At 41.2% G+C, this 19,547-nt stretch overlaps 1 protein-coding gene across 5 annotated transcripts in view; it reads left to right on the forward strand.

The window, feature by feature from the left end:
• The window catches only part of IMPG2 (interphotoreceptor matrix proteoglycan 2), a 53,568-nt gene extending 40,691 nt beyond the window's left edge, over nucleotides 1–12,877 (forward strand). For 3 of the 5 annotated variants that reach the window (XM_068694913.1, XM_068694924.1, XM_068694954.1), the window contains 8 exons: nucleotides 3,199–3,523; nucleotides 4,092–6,025; nucleotides 6,867–7,086; nucleotides 8,257–8,467; nucleotides 10,234–10,422; nucleotides 10,582–10,780; nucleotides 11,564–11,643; nucleotides 12,507–12,877. In XM_068694913.1, coding sequence (XP_068551014.1) covers nucleotides 3,199–3,523; nucleotides 4,092–6,025; nucleotides 6,867–7,086; nucleotides 8,257–8,467; nucleotides 10,234–10,422; nucleotides 10,582–10,780; nucleotides 11,564–11,643; nucleotides 12,507–12,519 — 3,171 coding nt within the window. In that variant the 3' untranslated portion in view covers nucleotides 12,520–12,877. Of the gene's footprint in view, nucleotides 1–3,198; nucleotides 3,524–4,091; nucleotides 6,026–6,866; nucleotides 7,087–8,256; nucleotides 8,468–10,233; nucleotides 10,423–10,581; nucleotides 10,781–11,563; nucleotides 11,644–12,506 lie in introns of those variants that run through there. The other 2 variants (XM_068694935.1, XM_068694945.1) reach the window with 2 other exon arrangements.
• Nucleotides 12,878–19,547: the final 6,670 nt, after the last annotated feature.

Consider the following 19,547-nt stretch of genomic DNA (forward strand, 5'->3'; position numbering starts at 1 on the left):
CAACCCAGGACATAGAATCAGGCTCTCATTGGACAGGAGAGTTAGTATCCCTGAACATACTTGTACCATGCAATGGGGCTTCAAGCAGAGGTGCCATGTTAGGTGCCAGCAATGCTGAGATTGAGTGAGTTTTGCTGACAGCTAGAATTTCTGAACGGTGGAACATTGTCTGGGCTTAAGAATTTATCCAGTAGGTTTCTGCTCTGTTGAGTAACACAGACGTGCCTTCCAAAAAGAAATGAGCTCAGTTCATGCCGCAAAACCCAGATCCAGCTAAGTTTGATGGTAGGTTTTCACAAAGCTCATTACGAGATACTGTTGTGAATAAAAACATGCTTTATTTCAGGCCAACCTCTAAAATCATTATAGAAGCAAAATTTTCAGTGACTTCACAGAAGCCAGCGATTCCTGTTCTAATGGTCATAGGTATAATATCCTTAACTTCATGCCAGTTTTCCCAGAGTTTTAAAAATTAACCATTAGTATCTAAAAAGCAAATTCATTCATTTGCCATAAATGGTTTAATCTTGATGTGGATAAATAGGAATTTAATGTAACTTTCAGGAAGGGGCTTTCTATTTTCTAGAACTATCTAACTGGATTAAAATGTTACATATGTTTATTTTAGTAAGATAATTCTGCCATTTTCACATTCTCTTCTGTGGATACTTGGACATATACAGGTAAGAAGATTTTAGAGTAGAGATAGCTTTGCAATGTTACTCCATTTTAAATCATTTTTAGGGAATAGTATGTACAGGAAAAAATACTGGATGTTACATTTTTCTAATCATGGCCTATGAATAATAATGTTATCTCTGTCTTCAGTCAAAAATTGTGGTTATATACAAAGTATATACAAATATACTGAGTATATCCAAGAAAATAGCTGTGTACAATCTGCAATACACAGATAATTTGGGAAGTAATTTCAGATAAATTTAAGAAAATCATAAGCTGCTAAAACAGTAAAGAAGGCCAAAATGATTAGTCAGTTATTTGCAGAGATATCAAACCTTCATGGTTCAAGTAGATGCTGTTAAGTAGAACCATTACCTGTGAGAAAGAGTTTTGCTATTATTTTTTGCAGTTGATTTGGGAATGAGTTGGATTTGTATTATCGTACAGGGTCATGACATAATGTGGAACTATCATTACTTCACCATCTTATTGCTAGCAGATGGTACCAACTAATCATTAATTCCTTTCTTTGAGTTTTACAGATCTCTTAAAAATGAATAAAAATGGAAGTGTAGCTTTTGAAATCTGCATTTTCTTGTTATTTCTGTTGAGCTCTAACAGGTAGAATGCCTTAGCTTATTGAGCACAATGTATTTCTGGCAGCAGAAAATGGAAAATCAGGGAGGGTGTTCTGTGTTTGCAGTCATCTGTCATATTTGTAAGCCTTTCAAGACATTAGCAAAAAAACAGCACTTGCCAATATGATATTAAACTTGTTAATATAATATATAGCACTGTAACAAGAATCTTTGAATAATGTTAGTTGTCATAGGAACATCTATCCACATTAAAATAAATGATGAGGTGCAATTCCTGGCAACTAAATGCTCACATAAAAAATGTATTGAGAAGCTATTGCTGGTAGTCCTTTTTCATTCTTTATGGAATTTATATGTGTAATTTGTTTCTAATCTTGCACAGTAACTTTTTTCACAGGTTTATTTATAATAGCCAACTTTGCCAAAAAAGATAATTGCTGGAGCACATGTCTGTATGGTATATATACTTCTCAACTGATTGTTACCATATACATTCAGAAATATGAGAAGACTGTGGTGATAGAACAACCAGCTATAAAAAACATGGTCAATTCAGGTAGACAAATAGTCAGGTGAAAATGACTTTGTTGTTTCTAAAATGTTCACATACAGTTTGAATGAAGTTGAAAATTTAATTCACTCATGTTTCTACCAGGAGTAAAATTTCAATCTGAAAAGTATTTGGAGTTTTCCTATTATTCATTCTAAAGTAAATGAGAGGGATTTGAAAGGAACAGTGAGCTTCAGAATGATTAAATCAATAGTTTCTTTGAACTGTCATACGTACTACTGAAACCTTTGGCGTCTGCTTTACATGTACTAGCCACCATCAGCAATTAGTTCTTAGTAAATTAATCCTTCTTTCTTCACTTGACAGTTTTTCATACCTCAAGGCTTTTTTTCCCCATTTCTGACTGTTGCACAGCATTGATAGCTGGACGGGTAGCCGTGCAAAGCACTAATCCCTGAGTTGTAGGCAATGAACTTGCTTTTGTAGTCTTGACCAAGTAACTTAATCTCTTCACTGATATTCTGCAATATCATTACCTCATGAGACACTGTGGGAGTAGATTAATATTCAAAGATAAAACGTGTTTGGTATTCTAGCTGTAAACCAAATAGTGACTGGAGCATGGCACATAAGTACATAGTGTGCAGATTGGAGGCTTAAAAAGACATTATTTTTTCACAGTACATATAAGTTGCAAATTTCATTGCATATACTCTTTGTTCATCATTACTGCTGAACAAAAAGTTTTCTTTCCATAGAAGTATTTCAGCTTTGAGACTGAAGTTGTTCTACGTTCTAAGTTACATTATGGTTATAGTTCCCCTCTCAGGTTCACATACCAAAACATAAATGACCACCAACCATACATACCTATGTGCATTTGAGTTCAGTTTCTGAACTGTTTTTATGTATGATGATAACTATAATGTTATAATTACTGCATTGATTATGTAGCTGATGAATAATAGGTGCTACGACCTCTTCATGCCTTAGGAAGGAAGGCAGTATTCTGTGTGCTTATTTTCCATTTAATTAGAAATAGTTCAGTTTTTCAGTAAGGAAAAGGAAAGGACATGGTTTGGGTATTGAGGGTAAGTCTCTTAATACGCTAACTGAAGCTGCACTTGAAAGAACTGGAATGGCTGTTTTCCTTTAGAAGTGGCCATGACTGGACACAAAATGCATGTCGCAAGGACGTGCATTGTACGTGTATGTTGAACATTATTAGCACAGGGTACGTTTGCCAATCCTTCCAGCTGAGCCCCTGCTGTTGCTATTGTTACTTCCTCACAGAGGCAATACTACCAGATTTTGCTTGTTTTGCTGCTGGTTAACACCTTTGATATGTTCAGCCCAACGTGGACAGACCGTACTGCCCCTATAATAATGGTTGTGGTTTTGTTTCAGGATAACACCTTTTTAGCTGAACGGCCTTCAGCAGATGAATCAACGGTCAGCAATACCTTGCCCTTTGATTCCACCAAACCAGATTCCACTTCAGATAGTGAAGAGTCCAATGACAATGAAATCCACCGAAGACCAGCAAATCAGGACTCTGAGGCCAGCTGGACACCTGATGCTGCACTTTCCTCCGAAGTTGATGTCACCTCTTCGCCTGATGAGCTGAATTTAGAAGATGGGAATCAGACTCCTCCTTTGGTCACTGCACCAGCATTAGAGCGTGATTCTGTGGACTCCCTGGAATGGCTGTCAGCCCCTGATTCTTCAGATGGTAAGTTCATGCCATTGACTGAAGTGTAAATTTGGACACGAGTGTCCTGTGACACTCACCAAAGGGGTAGTTTACCAAAATGGCTTTTCAGAAAGGTCTACAAATTGGATATATTACTCTGATTGTTTTTACCTTCTCATTTTGATCAAATGCTGATAACAGGTGATAATGCCTGTTTGCCTCTCCAGGAAATTACATGCACGATGCTTCTTTAATTGCACAGAAATATTTTCATATAGGGCATGATACCATGCAGACATAATTGAAGCAGACTAATTAGCCTAAGGACATACTACACATTAATTGCTTTACTGCATACTCTGCAGCCCTGATTTGGCTCATAGAATATCATAATGAAAAGTGGAGAGGTTACCAGGGGTCCTTCCAACTTCAGCATACAAAGGTCAGTATACATCACAGGAAACATGCTGAATGCAGATCCACAGCCAACAAAATGAACTGCATTTGACTCTTTTTTGGTATAAACAAAAACTGAGTGGAAACTCATTTATATTTTTAAATATAAAAAATATAAAAATATAAAATATAAACTCAATTATATTTTTAGGGTTTGAAGATACTGGGCTATCAGAAGACTTTATTCTGCCTTCGAGTCCCCCTTCTCACCTCGTGCCTGAAGAACCTCCATCTACAGATGATTACGTAGTTCCCCTGTCTCCTGCATCAACAGTGGCCTCCTCGTCAGTCACGGAGACTGATACTAAAGCAACAGCCTCTGCTGAGGTGGAAAAAGTAACTCAGGGTAGTCCTGCAGACAGTAACAATGCAGACTCTGTGTTGCATAATTCTGTGGAAGAAAATCCTTTTCCCTCAGAATTACACCCTGTAGAAGCTGAAACTGATATTTATCTCGGAGATAGAATTACATATGAAGATGGGTCTGGTTCAGCTTTTGATGGTTCAGGAAAAGAAACGGAATCAAGTATTTGGCCTTGGGAAGAAGCAACGCTGGAACCTGTTTTCTACCCTGGTCCTGATAGCTGGCTTGATGATGATAATGAGTCTTTGTTAATCAGAACTGAGGATATTCCTGAAGGCCTGATCTTAGATTATATTCTTAACTCTCAGAATAAATTAGATGATGATCCTTCCAAAGATGAAAATGAAGGTATGGCTGACATAGAAGAAAATTTTCTTGATGAATCTGAAATATTTGTCTTTCCTGAGACTACAACTCAGCACGTATCTCTGCTTCAGACAGAGGAGCCATTACCTGTGGAGCCATCTACACAGACAGAAGCATCGAGCACATACGATTCTTCTTTTGTTAAACCAGTCCTCATTTTGGAGCCATCAGAGGACTATTCCTTTGTAGACATGCCAACTGGAGAAGCCCCTGTCTCAACACACAACACAGATGTGTCTGTTGAAGATGATAGTCTCCTTACACCTGCAGTACCCCTCAGTATGGACAATAGTCCTACATCTACTGCAGCACTCAGTACGGACAGTAGTCTTACATCTACAGTAACCTTCAGTATGGACAGTAGTCTTGTATCTACAGTAACCCTCAGTGTGGACAATAGTCTTACGCCTACAGTAACCCTCAGTACAGACAATAGTCTCACATCTACCGTAAGCCTCAGTGTGGAGCAACCTGAAGAGTCCAGTGTAGGTCAGGAGATCGTTTCTGAGGCAGTTGAACACCAGCATGAAGGCAGGCCAACATCAGAAGAACTGTTCACAGCAGGGCAGTCAGATCTGACTGAATCTGCTACGATAGGCTACTTGGACACAAGCAGTTCAGAAACTATTCTGACTGCAGATCCTTTTGTGGTGAACACTGATACTTCCACAGAAGAGCAGCAAGCCCTGGACACATCTTTGGCAGGCCAAAACACTGGCTCGGCAATAAAGAAACCAGCTGATGTTTGGCCTACTGACAGAGTGCTAGAAAATATATTAGATCAGACAGTAAAATCAGCAACACCAACTGTAGTTGAAGCTGCAACTATGGTTCCTTCTGTAACAGAGCAGGCCACTGTTCTAGAGGGTGTTGCTGGACAGGGTGGTACAGACCACAGCACGCTTGTTTCCACGAGCATCAGCACTGTTAGGAACTCCTACGTAACTGTGAGCGTCACAGCAAACATCGCCGAGCTTCCATCCAATCTCCCACCGATGGGATCCACAGCGTCACCATCGGTGGTTACCTCAGCAAAGGTGGGAGATGAAACAGCCAGGGTCCTGGATGTGTCAGTGGGGCTGGATCACGTCAGCGTTGTCAGCTTTTCTCCTGAGCCGAGTGAGGAGGGAAGGAGCCTGACTGATAGTCACGTGGAGCTGACCACCCATGCCCAATCCACAGAGATGGCCAGCGTGGCGTGGGCCACGCGTGAGAACCACAACAGCACTCCTATCCCATCACGAGCTCTGGTCGTGTTTTTCAGTCTTCGGGTTACCAACATGATGTTTTCAGAGGACCTGTTCAACAAAAATTCCCCTGAATATAAAGCATTGGAGCAACGATTCTTGGAACTGGTAAGAAGCACTTCTCTGCTAACTATCCATTGCCAGGTAGAAATTGTTGGTCAGTCCCAGTTGGTATGCTCTGTTTTGCAGAGACAAACACGAGACAGGTGTGTCCAGATATTATGCATGTCCTTCTATGGGAAAATGCTGTCTGGGAACATGGGGGAGAGGGGAGGTTTTTGTTTTGTTTTTATTCAGTCACAATTCTGTCTCTCCAAAGCTCATTATCTTAACTGTGATACGTGCCAGATGCTCTGCTGGTGTCAGTAGATGCAGCAGGGTAGCTGAAGCCAGTACAGCATTCCATTCAATTGCTTCTGGAGTGCTCTGGATTTAGTCTATGGGGAGAGAGAAGTAAATAAATTGGGCCTGTCAGGAGATAACCTTTCTGCAACATATTCAACCCACCCTAATGAAGAGGCAGTTTGGCTGATCTCTTAAAAAGCCAATAGCTAGCTAAGCTTCATAGGAGTAATACAGCAACAATTACCAAATTCTAACCTGGCAGTTCCCATCTCCTGACTGAAATCAGTATTTTGCTATGGGAGATGGAGGGAGTAAAGAAGAAAGACAGAAGGGGAAGGGGCTCGACAGAAATGTCCTTTGAAATGACAAGTATGCCTGGTGCTTAGAGCAAGGGGAGAGCACCGTGTGTGTCACAAGAACTGTGCATATAAATTGTAGACTAAGAAACCATCTGCAAATTGATATTTGGGAAAAGTTTTAATACCCTTACTGTGGGATTTGGATAAACCGCTTCAGATCCCCGCTGCCTGATGCAATACCAGTGCAACTGGCTTGAGCAGAGACTTGAAGTCTCAGCTTTTCTGTCCTTGTCCCTGTGCTGCAGCTGGTGCCGTACCTTCAGTCAAACCTAACAGGCTTCCAGAATCTGGAGATCCTGAACTTCAGAAATGGCAGCATTGTGGTGAACAGTCGAATGAAATTCGCCAAACCCGTGCCTCGGAATGTCACCAATGCTGTGTACATGATCCTGGAAGACTTCTGCAACACTGCGTATCACACCATGAACCTGGCCATCGATAAATATTCCCTGGATGTGGAATCAGGTAAGGATGGCAGAAAAATGCAGTTTTGGGGCAAGGGATTTAGAGCTACTTTTGCTTTAAGAACTTGCTTAGGATTCTGGCAGCTCAGAGATCGCCCACTGGAGTTTAGGACAGACTTTCACAGAGTTGAAGTACACAAACAGAAGTCTGTTATGGGACTGAAGATATGAAAAGCAAAATGGGACACGGACTGAGCAAACTGTATGAAGGCCTGTATAGAAATACAGGAACAAAACTTGCTTATGTAATTGCCACTGTGCTTTTACCAAGGAGTTGGAGGAAGATTGGTCAGCAAGGGCAGTGGTGTCCTTCTCTCTTGAGCTTATCTTCATGTATGGTTTGGAGTTGCTCCATGGGTCTATTCCCACTGCTGGCAGCCTGTTTAGCTGTGAGGAGTCTGCAGTGATACTTTCTGCTGCCTTATTCTTGTGGTTAGGGCTTGATTGCAGTAAAACATTACTGGCCCTCTTAATTTAGTCTTCTGATATGGGGAAGTTTCTTTGCTGCCCAAGTTAGCCAGTAGTTTACCATATAAGCAGCCTGGAAATATTTCCTGTTTTAAAGTTAAGGAAAATAACAGTGCTGAGCTGATGGCAAGTGGTAGCTGTCCTTCTGAGGTAGCTCTGTTATGAAGATGGTCATTTTTAGCATGAAAAATCTTCTGATACTGATTGTGTGACTGTATGCCAGCCCTCTCAAGCTTGATATGCCACAAATGCTACAAGCTTGTGCTCCTTGCAGACAAAAGCAAATCACCTCACAGTGGGTGCTGTGTCCCAAGTCCCCTTGCCCTTCCCTGTGTGTCGCCTAGGTTTTCTGTAACAAGAAATACTGGAGATCAACTGTGTTTTATTCATTTGCAAAATACAGTTCCAGCAGACAGAGAACATCTGAGGTACTGCCTGTTCCAGTAAGAAAAAGAACATTTTATGCTTGCTTTTTCAATTGGCTTGCTGGGTGGTCTTAGCCGTACCATTCACATGCGCTGCGCAGACAGGAACACTTCGTAGCGCTTGTTCACCTTAGCAGAACCCTTTGAGACTTGGGAAAGACGCACGCTGGGTTTCTGCAGATTATTTTAACCAGGTCATTAGAGAAAATGGCAATGGTGCTTTGCCTCAGTTAACTCTCTCATCGACTATTAACGTTTTCTGCTTTGTGTGTTCTCAGGTGAGCAAGCAGATCCCTGCAAGTTCCAGGCCTGCAATGAGTTCTCCGAGTGCTTGGTGAATCGCTGGAGTGGGGAGGCTGAGTGTGTCTGCAATCCCGGCTACCTGAGCATCGATGGGCTGCCGTGCAACAGCATCTGTGATCTGCAGCCCAACTTCTGCCTGAATGATGGCAAGTGCGACATCAGCCCCGGGCAAGGCGCCATATGCAGGTAGGTCATCCTGTTCAACACATGGCGAAGCCATGCTGCCTCCTCTGTCCTAGCCTTCCATGAGAGTTGTGCAAAATTCCCCAGGGTAACGCATAACAGGTGAGATGCCAATGGTTATCGGTCATGTAATGCTGCTGAAGGGTTAGTTTGCTTATGTAAAGTTTGGAAATGAGACAGTAACAAATGTGTTTAGTAGAACAGAAATGCCAGTCCGCAAAACTATCTAGGGAAAATAATAGCAATGAATGTATTCAGTTGTTAAAATCACCTTCATTGACCTTTTGAGACAGAACTTCTCTCTGGCAGTTTCCTTAAGTAGCAAAGTGTTAGAAAATGTCATAAAGCATGTATGAGTTGATTCTGTTGCAAAAATTCAGATTTGAAAAGCATCCTTATATGTATTAAAAATGGTGCTTTTAATTAAGAAAAACATCATAAAAGTAAAGCATTGGCAACCTGAGAAAAAACATGTGTGGTTTCAAGACGCAGGCCCCCTGGTTTAAATTTTGTGATTTTTAAGATACAGATGCATGTGACTGGGATGCCTATATTTTACAGGTAGGTGAAATGATTCTACAAGACACAGATAAATTGATGTGCACTCCAATACTGCACTTATTTTTTTTCCCTTTCCAGCAATGTAACCGTCTATTTTTAGAAACTAAGTACAGCCCTCCACAAAAGGTAGGAAAATAATTACAGAAAAGGAAGGATAGCTACTACTGGTTATTGTTTATTAGTTCAGGTCCTTTTTTTTAAAAACTTACTTCTAACTTTTCAAGTCAATCTTACAGTCCTGGCTTCTAACAGGAAAACAATATAATGTTTTTTAATGCTATGAGGCTGGATACTTTCACAGATACAGTATAAATTTTATCTTATTTATATAATACATGAATAAGAAACAAGTATCTGAGCTCAAGCATGCTCTGGCCAGTATTTTTGAAAAATATTTTGAAAAATATTTGTAAAGTATTTTTTTTTGAAAAAAGCAGTTTGAAGAAATTCAAATACTGGTTACTAATTTAATAAACTCTCGTAGTAAATTAAGTCTTTTGACATAAATATCTAATGTGTAGTATTAATAAGGCTCAGTACTGTGAGTGCTTGTAATACCTTGCAATTCCTTGATTTTTTTTTATAGCAAAAAGGCCCCAACACCTATAATGCGGCTGTATTATTTGTACTGGTATGTTTAAAGATGATATTAGTTACAGCGGTCATATTCAGTACCATGGCAAGGCAGAAATAATAATCGCTGATTAAGGGAGCAGCTGCAAAGATACACTTTTAGGCACCCCATCTTTCTAGTAATTTATTTTGTGTCTTTAATCATTGTGGAGTTTACATACCATAAACATGCTGTTCATTAACACGCCTTCATGTGTATTTGCATTACAATATCATTAAGACTACATTTACAGTGTTTACTACATCATGTGCAAGGCTCTATCACTGCCTAACTTTTTACTTGGTCTAAACACCTTACAGTTTTAACATGTTGCAGGATACTCTAAATAGCAAAAACCACAGGCTTTTTGCCATTACTAATGTTTTGTCCTTTTATTTTTTCTATCTCTTTTCACTAAACTCCTCAATAACAAAAGAGGCTGTTCACAATAATAATAAAATGTTAGTGCTTAAGCATATAAATATATTTTTAAGATAATTAAGGCACTGTCATAAGAAGAAATTAAATACATCTACATTAACTTAAGTCATAGTTTTTGGCTGGTGTTTGACTTCCCAGTGTTTCCTTTTTGCAGGTGTCGTGTAGGAGAGAACTGGTGGTACAGAGGGGAGCACTGTGAGGAATACGTGTCTGAGCCCCTGGTTGTGGGTATTGCCATTGCTTCTGTGGCAGGGTTCCTTCTTGTGGCATCTGCTGTCATCTTCTTCTTGGCCAGGACCCTTCGAGACCAATACACGAAGAGCGACACTGAGGACTCTCAGGGGTAAGTGACGCCACCTAATATTTTAAAGAACATCTGTCACTAGGAGGATAATAATTCTGTCGTAAGTCTTAGCAGGTCATTGACAAGCGACAGGCTGCATGTATACGCACCTCCCAGTGCAAGGCTGCAGAGCTCACGGTTTGTTTGTCGCTCCCCCAGGCAGGGTGACAGCCTCTCGTCCATTGAGAATGCCGTTAAGTACAACCCCATGTACGAAAGCGATACGACTGGCTACAGCCACTACTACCGCAGGTACCCTCAGCTAACATCCTACAGTTCCACCAGCGCAGACACGTCCACCGACTACAGCAGTGAAGAGATAAGGCACATTTATGAAAACAGTGAGCTTACAAAGGAGGTAAGTGACATGGCTTTTATACTGGCAGAGATGTACAATAGCTAAATAAGTCACAACTGTGGCTGCTGCAACTACATAGGAGGAGAGAGAAAGGCTTTCTTGACCTGTTTGCTATTAAGTGTATGGAAAGGAATGGGTGTGCTTGGAGGAATAATGAATTTCACATGATAACAGAGCTGACTGCCTAAGTAGCTGCATGAGGTCTGGAGTGGTTTGCTTTAGTGCTAGACATAGTCTTTAGCTTTTAATGCCAACTGCCACATGTAAGACAGTTGCAGTGAGATGGTGAAAATCCAGAGCCTCCAGGCCTTTAATACAGAGGTTTTGAAGTTTAGATCTTTCTGACCTGTGAGATGGATCATATTGTTCTCCTTCCTTGTTGTGTACATGGTATCCAGCGTTCACTCTAGCAGGCTGAGGAGAAGGGATTTACATCCACGAGCTAACCGCAAATCCTTAAGCGATGGTGAGAGGTGTGAATCCAGCTTGGGTGTAGGGAAAAGTATCTGTGAGAGAGAAATGGTTTTGTTAAAGCCTTTTAAATGCCACATTCCCTCCAAGCCCTGGTTTTGATTTAACAGCTAAGTACTACTGGCCTCCAAAAAATGAAGTGCTTCGCTTTTAAAAATAGCATAAAGAATTTTAGTTCTGGGCTGCCCCATTTCGAGATCTTATTGAAATAGCAAAGCATATGAGTTTCATTTTCCAAGAAAAAGAATTCAGTTATTTCAGGAGTATTCTAATTTCTGTTATGTACCTAAATTTATCTTCCTTGTATTCTAGGAAATTCAGGACAGAATTCGAATTATAGAGCTCTACGCTAAAGACCGTCAGTTTGCAGAGTTCGTTAGGCAGCATCAAATGTGAGTAAAATATCTTGTCTGGCTAATTCCTTTAATGTTTTCTCATGAAGCCTTCACTACATCGCTATATTCTTCATATGAAGGGTCTAGAAATGCTAGGGCACTAGAAGTTAAGATTTCAGCATTATTGCTGAAGAGGTTTGACCCTTCTAGAGCACTTAAAATAATCACCGTCAAAAGTAGGTATCCCCAGCAGCTACGTTCAAAGTACTGAAGAATTCCAAAGTTAATGGGTGTCAGAGGAGCGCTGACGGACATCAATCAGGCCCTTAAAGTACAAATAGAACCTTCTTACCTCTTTTTAGCATCGTTAATATTACCTGGTGTTAAATTTAAATAAAAATTTTAAAAGCATACTAATTGATCTTCCATGCTCAAGACTTGGCAGCTAACCAAAAACTAGCAGGCCACTAGCACAATACTGTCTGATATTGTGGAGACATTATCAGAATAAAAAGCTTACAGTTCCAAACAGTTAGTCAAGCTGAGCTGTGTGCTTTGATGCAAGTTAAGCATGGAAAAGGCTATTGCAGAATTGAACTGGTTTCTCACTGTAGCAAACAGCAAATTACAGATAGCTCTGTTAGTTTGAAAGATACTGCAGTACAATTCCTTGGGATCAGATTAAAATTAACTGCAGTAGCAAAACCCTTGTGTTCCAAGATCACCAACTCCACTTCTTTTAATTGAAAATAACTGCAGTTCACATTTTTCCATGTCAGTTGTTCATTTTTTCATCTTGAGACAGATCAGCTTCTAAATTTTCCACAGCTGGAAAATAGAAAGGGCTGCCTCACATGAGCCTTGAATCCAAAGTTTGAAAGAGACTAACTTAATCATTGCTTCTCTGTTTTTCATTTCAGGAAGCTGCTTTAAGAAAAAAAAAAAAAAAGGAATCAGTAGAAAGCATGTGGGAGATAAAGACTACCTTGTTGCCATAGCAATGGGCTCAGATGTAACTGCAAAGTTACTTATAGTCTTAACATTGCATGGATGGATACAGATGTTTTCTAAATGACTGGCTGAAATGTACAGATGTCTGTTTATCTCAATTACCTCCGGCTTTTCTGCGTAAAGTGACATTTTAAAGAGGTGATCCGAAGTGGCAGAGGTTATGAAAGTTCATTTTCTTTAACTCTGAAATGGACAATGTGAGTTTGTATACCAATGCAAAACAAACAAACAAAAACAAAACAAAACAAAAAAAACAACAAACATACAAAACAAAAGAGAAGATACATGCACAAACTAAAAATAAAATGCACCCTTACAATTCCTGTCTGGCATTTATCCCCTTCACTGGAGCCTACTGTAGCAATGGTACAGGTATAAAGCAGTAGTGGGAAGAGCTCTTTAGTTTGCACATGAATGGTTTGTAGGAGAGAACCATGATGATAAAATGGTGTCAGCATTATTGTAAAGCATTCCTGTTATAAATACAACCCTAACCTCACTGCAGAGGCTGTTATTTTCTATGGCTGCCTGCTTTAACTTTTGTCAGCTGGCATTAGCAAAACAGAACCCAGTACTGGAAGGCTCTCCCCAAACACTAAGCATCACCGCTGACGTTCAGTCACCACATCTGGTGCCTGAGCAAGGCAGGGCTGTAATTCTGCAGCATCGTGTTGTTAAGTCGAGATAGTTGGCTCTCCAGCTGCTCCTGACAGAGACACAAGCTGGGGCACAAAAGGGCTTCCATTATAACAATATTCTGTAAAGGTTAAGTGACTAACATAGAATTTTGTTGTACATAGACAATTTGTTGTTAATATGAGTTGTTTATCTGTTATTTATTTCCCTGACAGCTTATTTTCAGAGTGCACTTAATTGTTGAAATAGGAAGATTAATAGTTTAACGACGAAATACTAGTGGCATTGGTGCCCATCTTTTTAAAAATTGTATTTAGTGTTTACTCCACGTTGAATTCAGCCAACTAATAGTTAAATTTTCTTTACTGAACTGGGCAATAGCCTGCTGTGGGCTGTGTTTCAAAATCAGGCTGTGGTATTTAAATGGATGCATATTTGGTAGATGGCAATTTTTTTTATTGGGAAAAACAAACAAGCAAAAAACCCCAGCTCTGGTAATCTCAGCTTCATGGAAGTCAGGGTAGAATTTCTCCAGCAGGAGCAGCCAGCCTCAAACATTTTAAAATAGCTGAACCGAGAGGGGTTGCGTGTCCTGAGCTACAGAAACTGAATTTTATCTTGAAGTTAAGACAAGAGTTTTGACTGCATGTTAAGGTATGTGGGACCTCTGCTCAGTCACCAGATCTGTTGTTAAGGCACTAACATTGCAGTCAGGATTAAGGCACAAAGAGTCTCAAATCAGCCTCTACCTACAAAGAAGGCCAAGGTAACTGTTATCTTTACCAAGATAATTATTTGTAGTTCTCAGCCCATGTGTGCCAACAGCCAAATGATACTTATTAAAATTCAACAATAGTGAGACTTACTTACTTGTCTATAGGCCGCATATCTAAACCAGTAAAGATTTCAGTGTGATTCCTCTTCCTCTTCTGGAGAGCCTCGCTGGATCATTTGCATGGTGTCTTCTTGCCTTGAGTAGCAGGGATGGTCATCAGAGCCATGAATCTGTCAAACAAATGCGTACATAAATCACTGTAAGTCCAAATAACACCAGACAGCTGAAAGCAGTACAGTGCAGCTTCATGTTGTTGGGATGTGATGTTATCAGACAGAACTTACCTTGTGCTGTGTGACCCTGGGCTCTTAGAGCAGCGCAGTGCTGGTCTGGACTTCGTAAGGCACAGCCCCACTCTTGCAGGGACATGGGTGAGCCGTCCTGGGACACTGAGGCCTCGTGGTCACCACCACTGCACAGCGCGGGGAGATGCCAGGCTTGGGGTTCGCTTCTGTGCAGCTGGGCTGTCAGTCCCAGGGAGGTTCTGCACTGCCTCTGGTAAGCTGGGTACGGCAGCTGGGACTAGGCACCTGCTACAAGGTATTCAGGTATTTGCTGGGCACAAGCTGAGGAGATTATCGGTTACACTGAGCACAAGGCATTTTGTTGTATATACAGTGTATTGTTCCTTTTTGTGTGTATACATATAAACATAATGCTATCTTATTTTCACTACAATAAAAATACAATTTCCAAAATATTTTTTTCCTAGAAAATTCATGTAGAGACTATTTGATATGAAGAAATCTATCTTAGGCACAGACACATGAATTTAGTATCAGAAACGTTTTTTTTTTTTTTTTTTTTTTTTTAATGAATTGGGTTGAGCTGTTGAACTCATTTTTAGCACGTGCCAAGTGTAGGTCTTTATCACTTGCATGGTTATATTCTGAAAATTCATGCTGGAAAGCATGCAACTGAGTGCTTTGATTTCTATTAATGCTTTGCCCATTTTGAGGTTCTAATCAAAGAATCAAAATGTGCTGTTACTTTGGTGATCTTGATGACTTAAAAAACCTGACCCCTCCTCCAAATGGCTTCACATAAACTTAGAACATGGCAAGAAGGACTTACTGAAAAACCTCTAAATATCCTAATAAAAATCAGAACAGGCTCTTGTATATACATCTACCAGTACTTGTTAATAGTCAAGATGCAGTTTTTCACTTGCTTCAAGTAAAAAGCACAGCTTTGAATGATGGATTAATTTGATAACACCTACAAAAGCAGTTACTGTTTGCTGAACACTGACAGGTCTAATTGCTTGCCACCCCCAGGCTTGAAAAAGATGAAAATGAGGCCCTGAAAGACACTGTCAGCTGCCCCTTTAACAGAGACTCTCAGACACAGAACAACAGATTTTGGACCACACTGCTCTGTACTGCAAAAACCACTGGGTACAATTCAGCCTTTAACAATTTAGACTTTAACTCACGTTCCTGGTCAGAGCTGCTGGAATCAGTCCTTGATATAAGGCAGCAGAGGGAGGATGGGACAACTCTTCCACATGGGGTCTGTGGACAGCAGGGATGCCACGGTGCTACAGCTCCAGAGCAGGGACAGATACCGCATCCTGCAAAAACGGTCAGCAATGCCAATTTGTATCCGTAAGCACTCTAGGACAGACACAAACTGACTTTGCACAGCATATGAAATCCAACAGAGCATTATTGCCATTTAAACATTAATAGTTACACCCAGCAGTTTCATGGTACTTTTTCTACTCCAAATGTCCTATAACCCCAGCAGCATTGCTCTCTTATCTTTTCACTACTTGATCCTGGTTGAGAACAGAAGCCTTATTATGTTCTACGTAATATCCGTGTATTTGCTTTGGTTTCTCAAATGAAAAAAAAAATAAAAATAAATCAACAAATCCAAAGCTATTTCTGGGCCAGGAAAGGAGGTTTTTTTTCATCTGTCAGCCCAAGCTGGGAAATTTTGTTTTGCCACATTCAACACTAGTTGGCTCCCCTGCTCCAGATTATTAATGGCCCCAGGAATTTTAGTTCAGTTCCTGTCCTCTTAGACTCCCCCCTGCTGCGCCTCACCCTCCTTGCTGGTTCACCCATGACACTTTGCAGGAGGAAACACCTTCAGCAGGCAGGCAGCTCTGGCTGGAGAATGCCAGCAGGCTGCAGGACTCAAAGTAACAGCTCACCTGAGGTGCTACGGTTGTTTAGGAGACAGCAGTTCAAAAGGTGTGCTCTTTGTTGAGATCTGTCTTCGTGTTGCATTGAAAACACAGGAAAACCCTCTTTCAGAACGAAAAATGCCCACAGTACTGGAATTTTGTTGTACACATGCCAATTGATTTTTTAAATCAATTCTACTGTTAGCACATCTAATGACTATTTTAACGTATTTATTAAAGATAAAAGTTGCAGTCAGCTACAGTTAAAGCCTTCCCCTTTTTTTTGTCTTTTTTCGGGAGATCCCCTCACCAGGTCTCATTTACACAACCCAAACAACAAATACAAAATACAATCTGTCTTGAATCATAGAAGGCTGAAATGTTAGCCAAAAGTCTTATATTAAACACAAATCAGAGTTAGTGTTAACTGCAGTTGTGATTGCATCTCCACAGCTGATTACCAGATGGGGAAACTATGCCTTTCTGGAAAGGCTGACCTAGTTTGAACAAAACTGAAAGCAGCAACAACAATGGATACGGCCATACATCAAGACTTTATGTGGGCATGTGACTGGTTGAAAGAGGGCAAGAGAAGGAGCAGTCTCTTAGTAGAGAGTATACAAATAGTCCCCAGACTGAAAGACCTCCACCCACTCTGGGGAGAGAGCTCGAAGGGAATTTACTCACCTCCACCTAAAAGAGGATTATGCAGTGATTAAGTGATCTCACATACCAGAGAAGAAGGGGAATGCAAAACACCAAGTAGCAGCACAGGGTTCCAGTCTCCTAGCCTGAGATACAGGTAACTTCTGGCTGTGCTTTGCCCTTCACAGTTCCAGTCATCTGCTTGGTTAGGGAGCGGCTGCTGTTCCCTTCCTAATCTCCAGAGTGGAGTATTAGAGGTCTTTGATCTGCAAAAATACATAATGCACAATGTGTGTTGTTTCTTAAAGTTCTGGTTAAAACCAACAAAACCACCACCGCCACCCCACCTTCCCACAACTACTTTTTTAGGGTTTGCTTTCCATCAGCTCCTCTTAAGCATGGATGGAAACCCACAACCAGCCTTGGTAACAATGCAGCGTGGTGCTAGAGAGCTCCTCTCTCCCCACCACACCAGCATCTATAATTTCAGCTCATGCTTGCCCACGTTACAGACAGCAAACCAACAACCCAGCCCACAGTGAAATACCTTCCCAGGGCTTGCAGTGAATGCGACTGTGAGCCTCACACATGCAGAGACTGACTTTTCAGAAGAGCCCAATCTCCTGCGTTATGCACACAGCTCCTGATGGGAGCTGTCATGGCTAATGCCAACACCGAATACACTGAGCTGACTGAAGGCAGAATCAGTGGACACATGACTTTGAGCAGGCTGATGTTCAGTGGTTTGGGGCCATCTCTTAAGACACCACATGACTTCACCGACTTTTTAGAAAGGCGAACCACAGAAGAGCATTGCACTTACCTGCCAAGAAAAATGAAGTTCGTGGTAAGGCATTCGAAGTAGAGAACCAGTCCACAGTTTTCAGGCACCACAAACCAGTCTCCAAAAAGGGATCGTTTGGCTTGGAAAGAAGGAAGAAAGAAGGGTTAGGTGCTATGCAGTAAATTAAGGTTATTATTTTAACTTGTTTTCTATACATGAAGAAAAGAATCATCCCATAATTGCTATAGTTTGATACCCATTCCAGTCAATAAGCTGCTCCTGGCTACGTATATGTAATATTGATTTGCAGAGGGGAGGGAAGAAACCTGTGCAGCCTGCAGCTGCCACATCCAGCAATAAGCAGGAAGGAAGGATGAACCACCAAACGTGCATCTGGCAAAGGAGCTTAACTGGACAAGGCCAAAATTTTACGTCTGAACTATCGGTGAGGGGCATGCACAACTGAGTACAGCAGAAGTTCTGCAGTTTCACTGCTCAGCACCTATTTAAGAACTGTCTTGTATCAAGTGCCCTCAGCAGTCTGTTAGCAGACTTGTAAGCCATCAGCTGTTCCTCTCCAGATGCAGCATTGCAAACAGTGTTCCACGTCATGATCTAAAAACCTCATGAGCTATGCTGACCGGTATGTTCCATAAACATATAACAAAACTTGCCGTTGTTGAGTTATTTGTGTGCAAAGAGCAGATGATTTTATAAAATGAAAAACTTGAGCTGGCAGATCATGGGGAAGGGGGAAAACACCCACAAGAAAACACAAAAGAATAGAAGAGATTCATTCCTGTGATATAGGAAGCCAGAGATGTGAATTGTCCAACCCCACTCAGCCTCCGTATGAATCTCTCATGAACGTTTTTCAAAACAGCTCCAGTCTCTAGAAGGATGTTGTCCACAGGGTTGCAAACAGCCCTCATTCTGCTCTGGGAAATGGGAACCCTCAAATCTAGCCAGTCTAAGACCAGTCAGCAAATGGAGGACACATTTGGGGACCAAATTTGAAAACCAAGAAGTATTTATCCAGTTTTAAATGTCAGACCACACTAGAAAACTACATGCACTTAATTCTGAAAAACAGAGTTGATACAGCAAAATACAATTACCTGCTCGGATGGGATTCTCTAAGACCAACTGTCTCACACAGCTGGAGTTATTTGCTCGTTTCAGGACTTCTGCTGCCTACACAGCACTTGCTTCAACACCTTGCTGTTGAGAGGTTTCTTCCCCCTAGTTAGTGGGAAAAAATGGCACCGGGCTTCAGCTTGGAGAGGCCTGATCTAGAACTTGGTTCTAATTAAAGAAGTGTTCAACCCAGCCTACTTGCAACAGTGGTACTTACTGCTCTACATCTGTGTCCACTGGACCTTGCTTCAGGATGCTTCTGAGAGGGCGGGAGGAAGGGACGGAAGAATGGAAGAAAACCAGACAGAAGACGAAGCTTGGCTACATCTGGGTCAGCAACTGCAAATCAGAAACAAAAGCTTAAGTGAAACTGCAGCCTTAGGCACACTACAGCAGAAAGCAAAACAGCCCTGCTCACTCCCCTGTCCCCCAAATCCACCCCTGCTTTCTTTTAAAGACAATTTCTAGGGATAGGAGAAATGCCAGATCTGTTTTCACAACAGCAGTGACAGGAGCACAATTCCTCCAACTTCAGAAGAAGCCTGCAGGGACATTTGCACTGGAGAACACAAGGTGCTCTAGGAAATACTCATTTCAACTCTGTTTGGCATGTGCACTGAAACATCTGCTCTGGTTTTCCACACTCAGAGCACGGTAAAACCAGAGTTAACAATCTAACCTCTGAAATGAACTATGGAATGAACAAGAGCCAAGCCAAAGAATACCTTCAAACTGGGGGAGGGAGGGCTGAGGGGAAGAGCACTCAAGTTCCTTGCTGG

This window comes from Anas acuta, chromosome 1, assembly GCF_963932015.1.
Source record: "Anas acuta chromosome 1, bAnaAcu1.1, whole genome shotgun sequence".
NCBI lineage: Eukaryota > Metazoa > Chordata > Aves > Anseriformes > Anatidae > Anas > Anas acuta.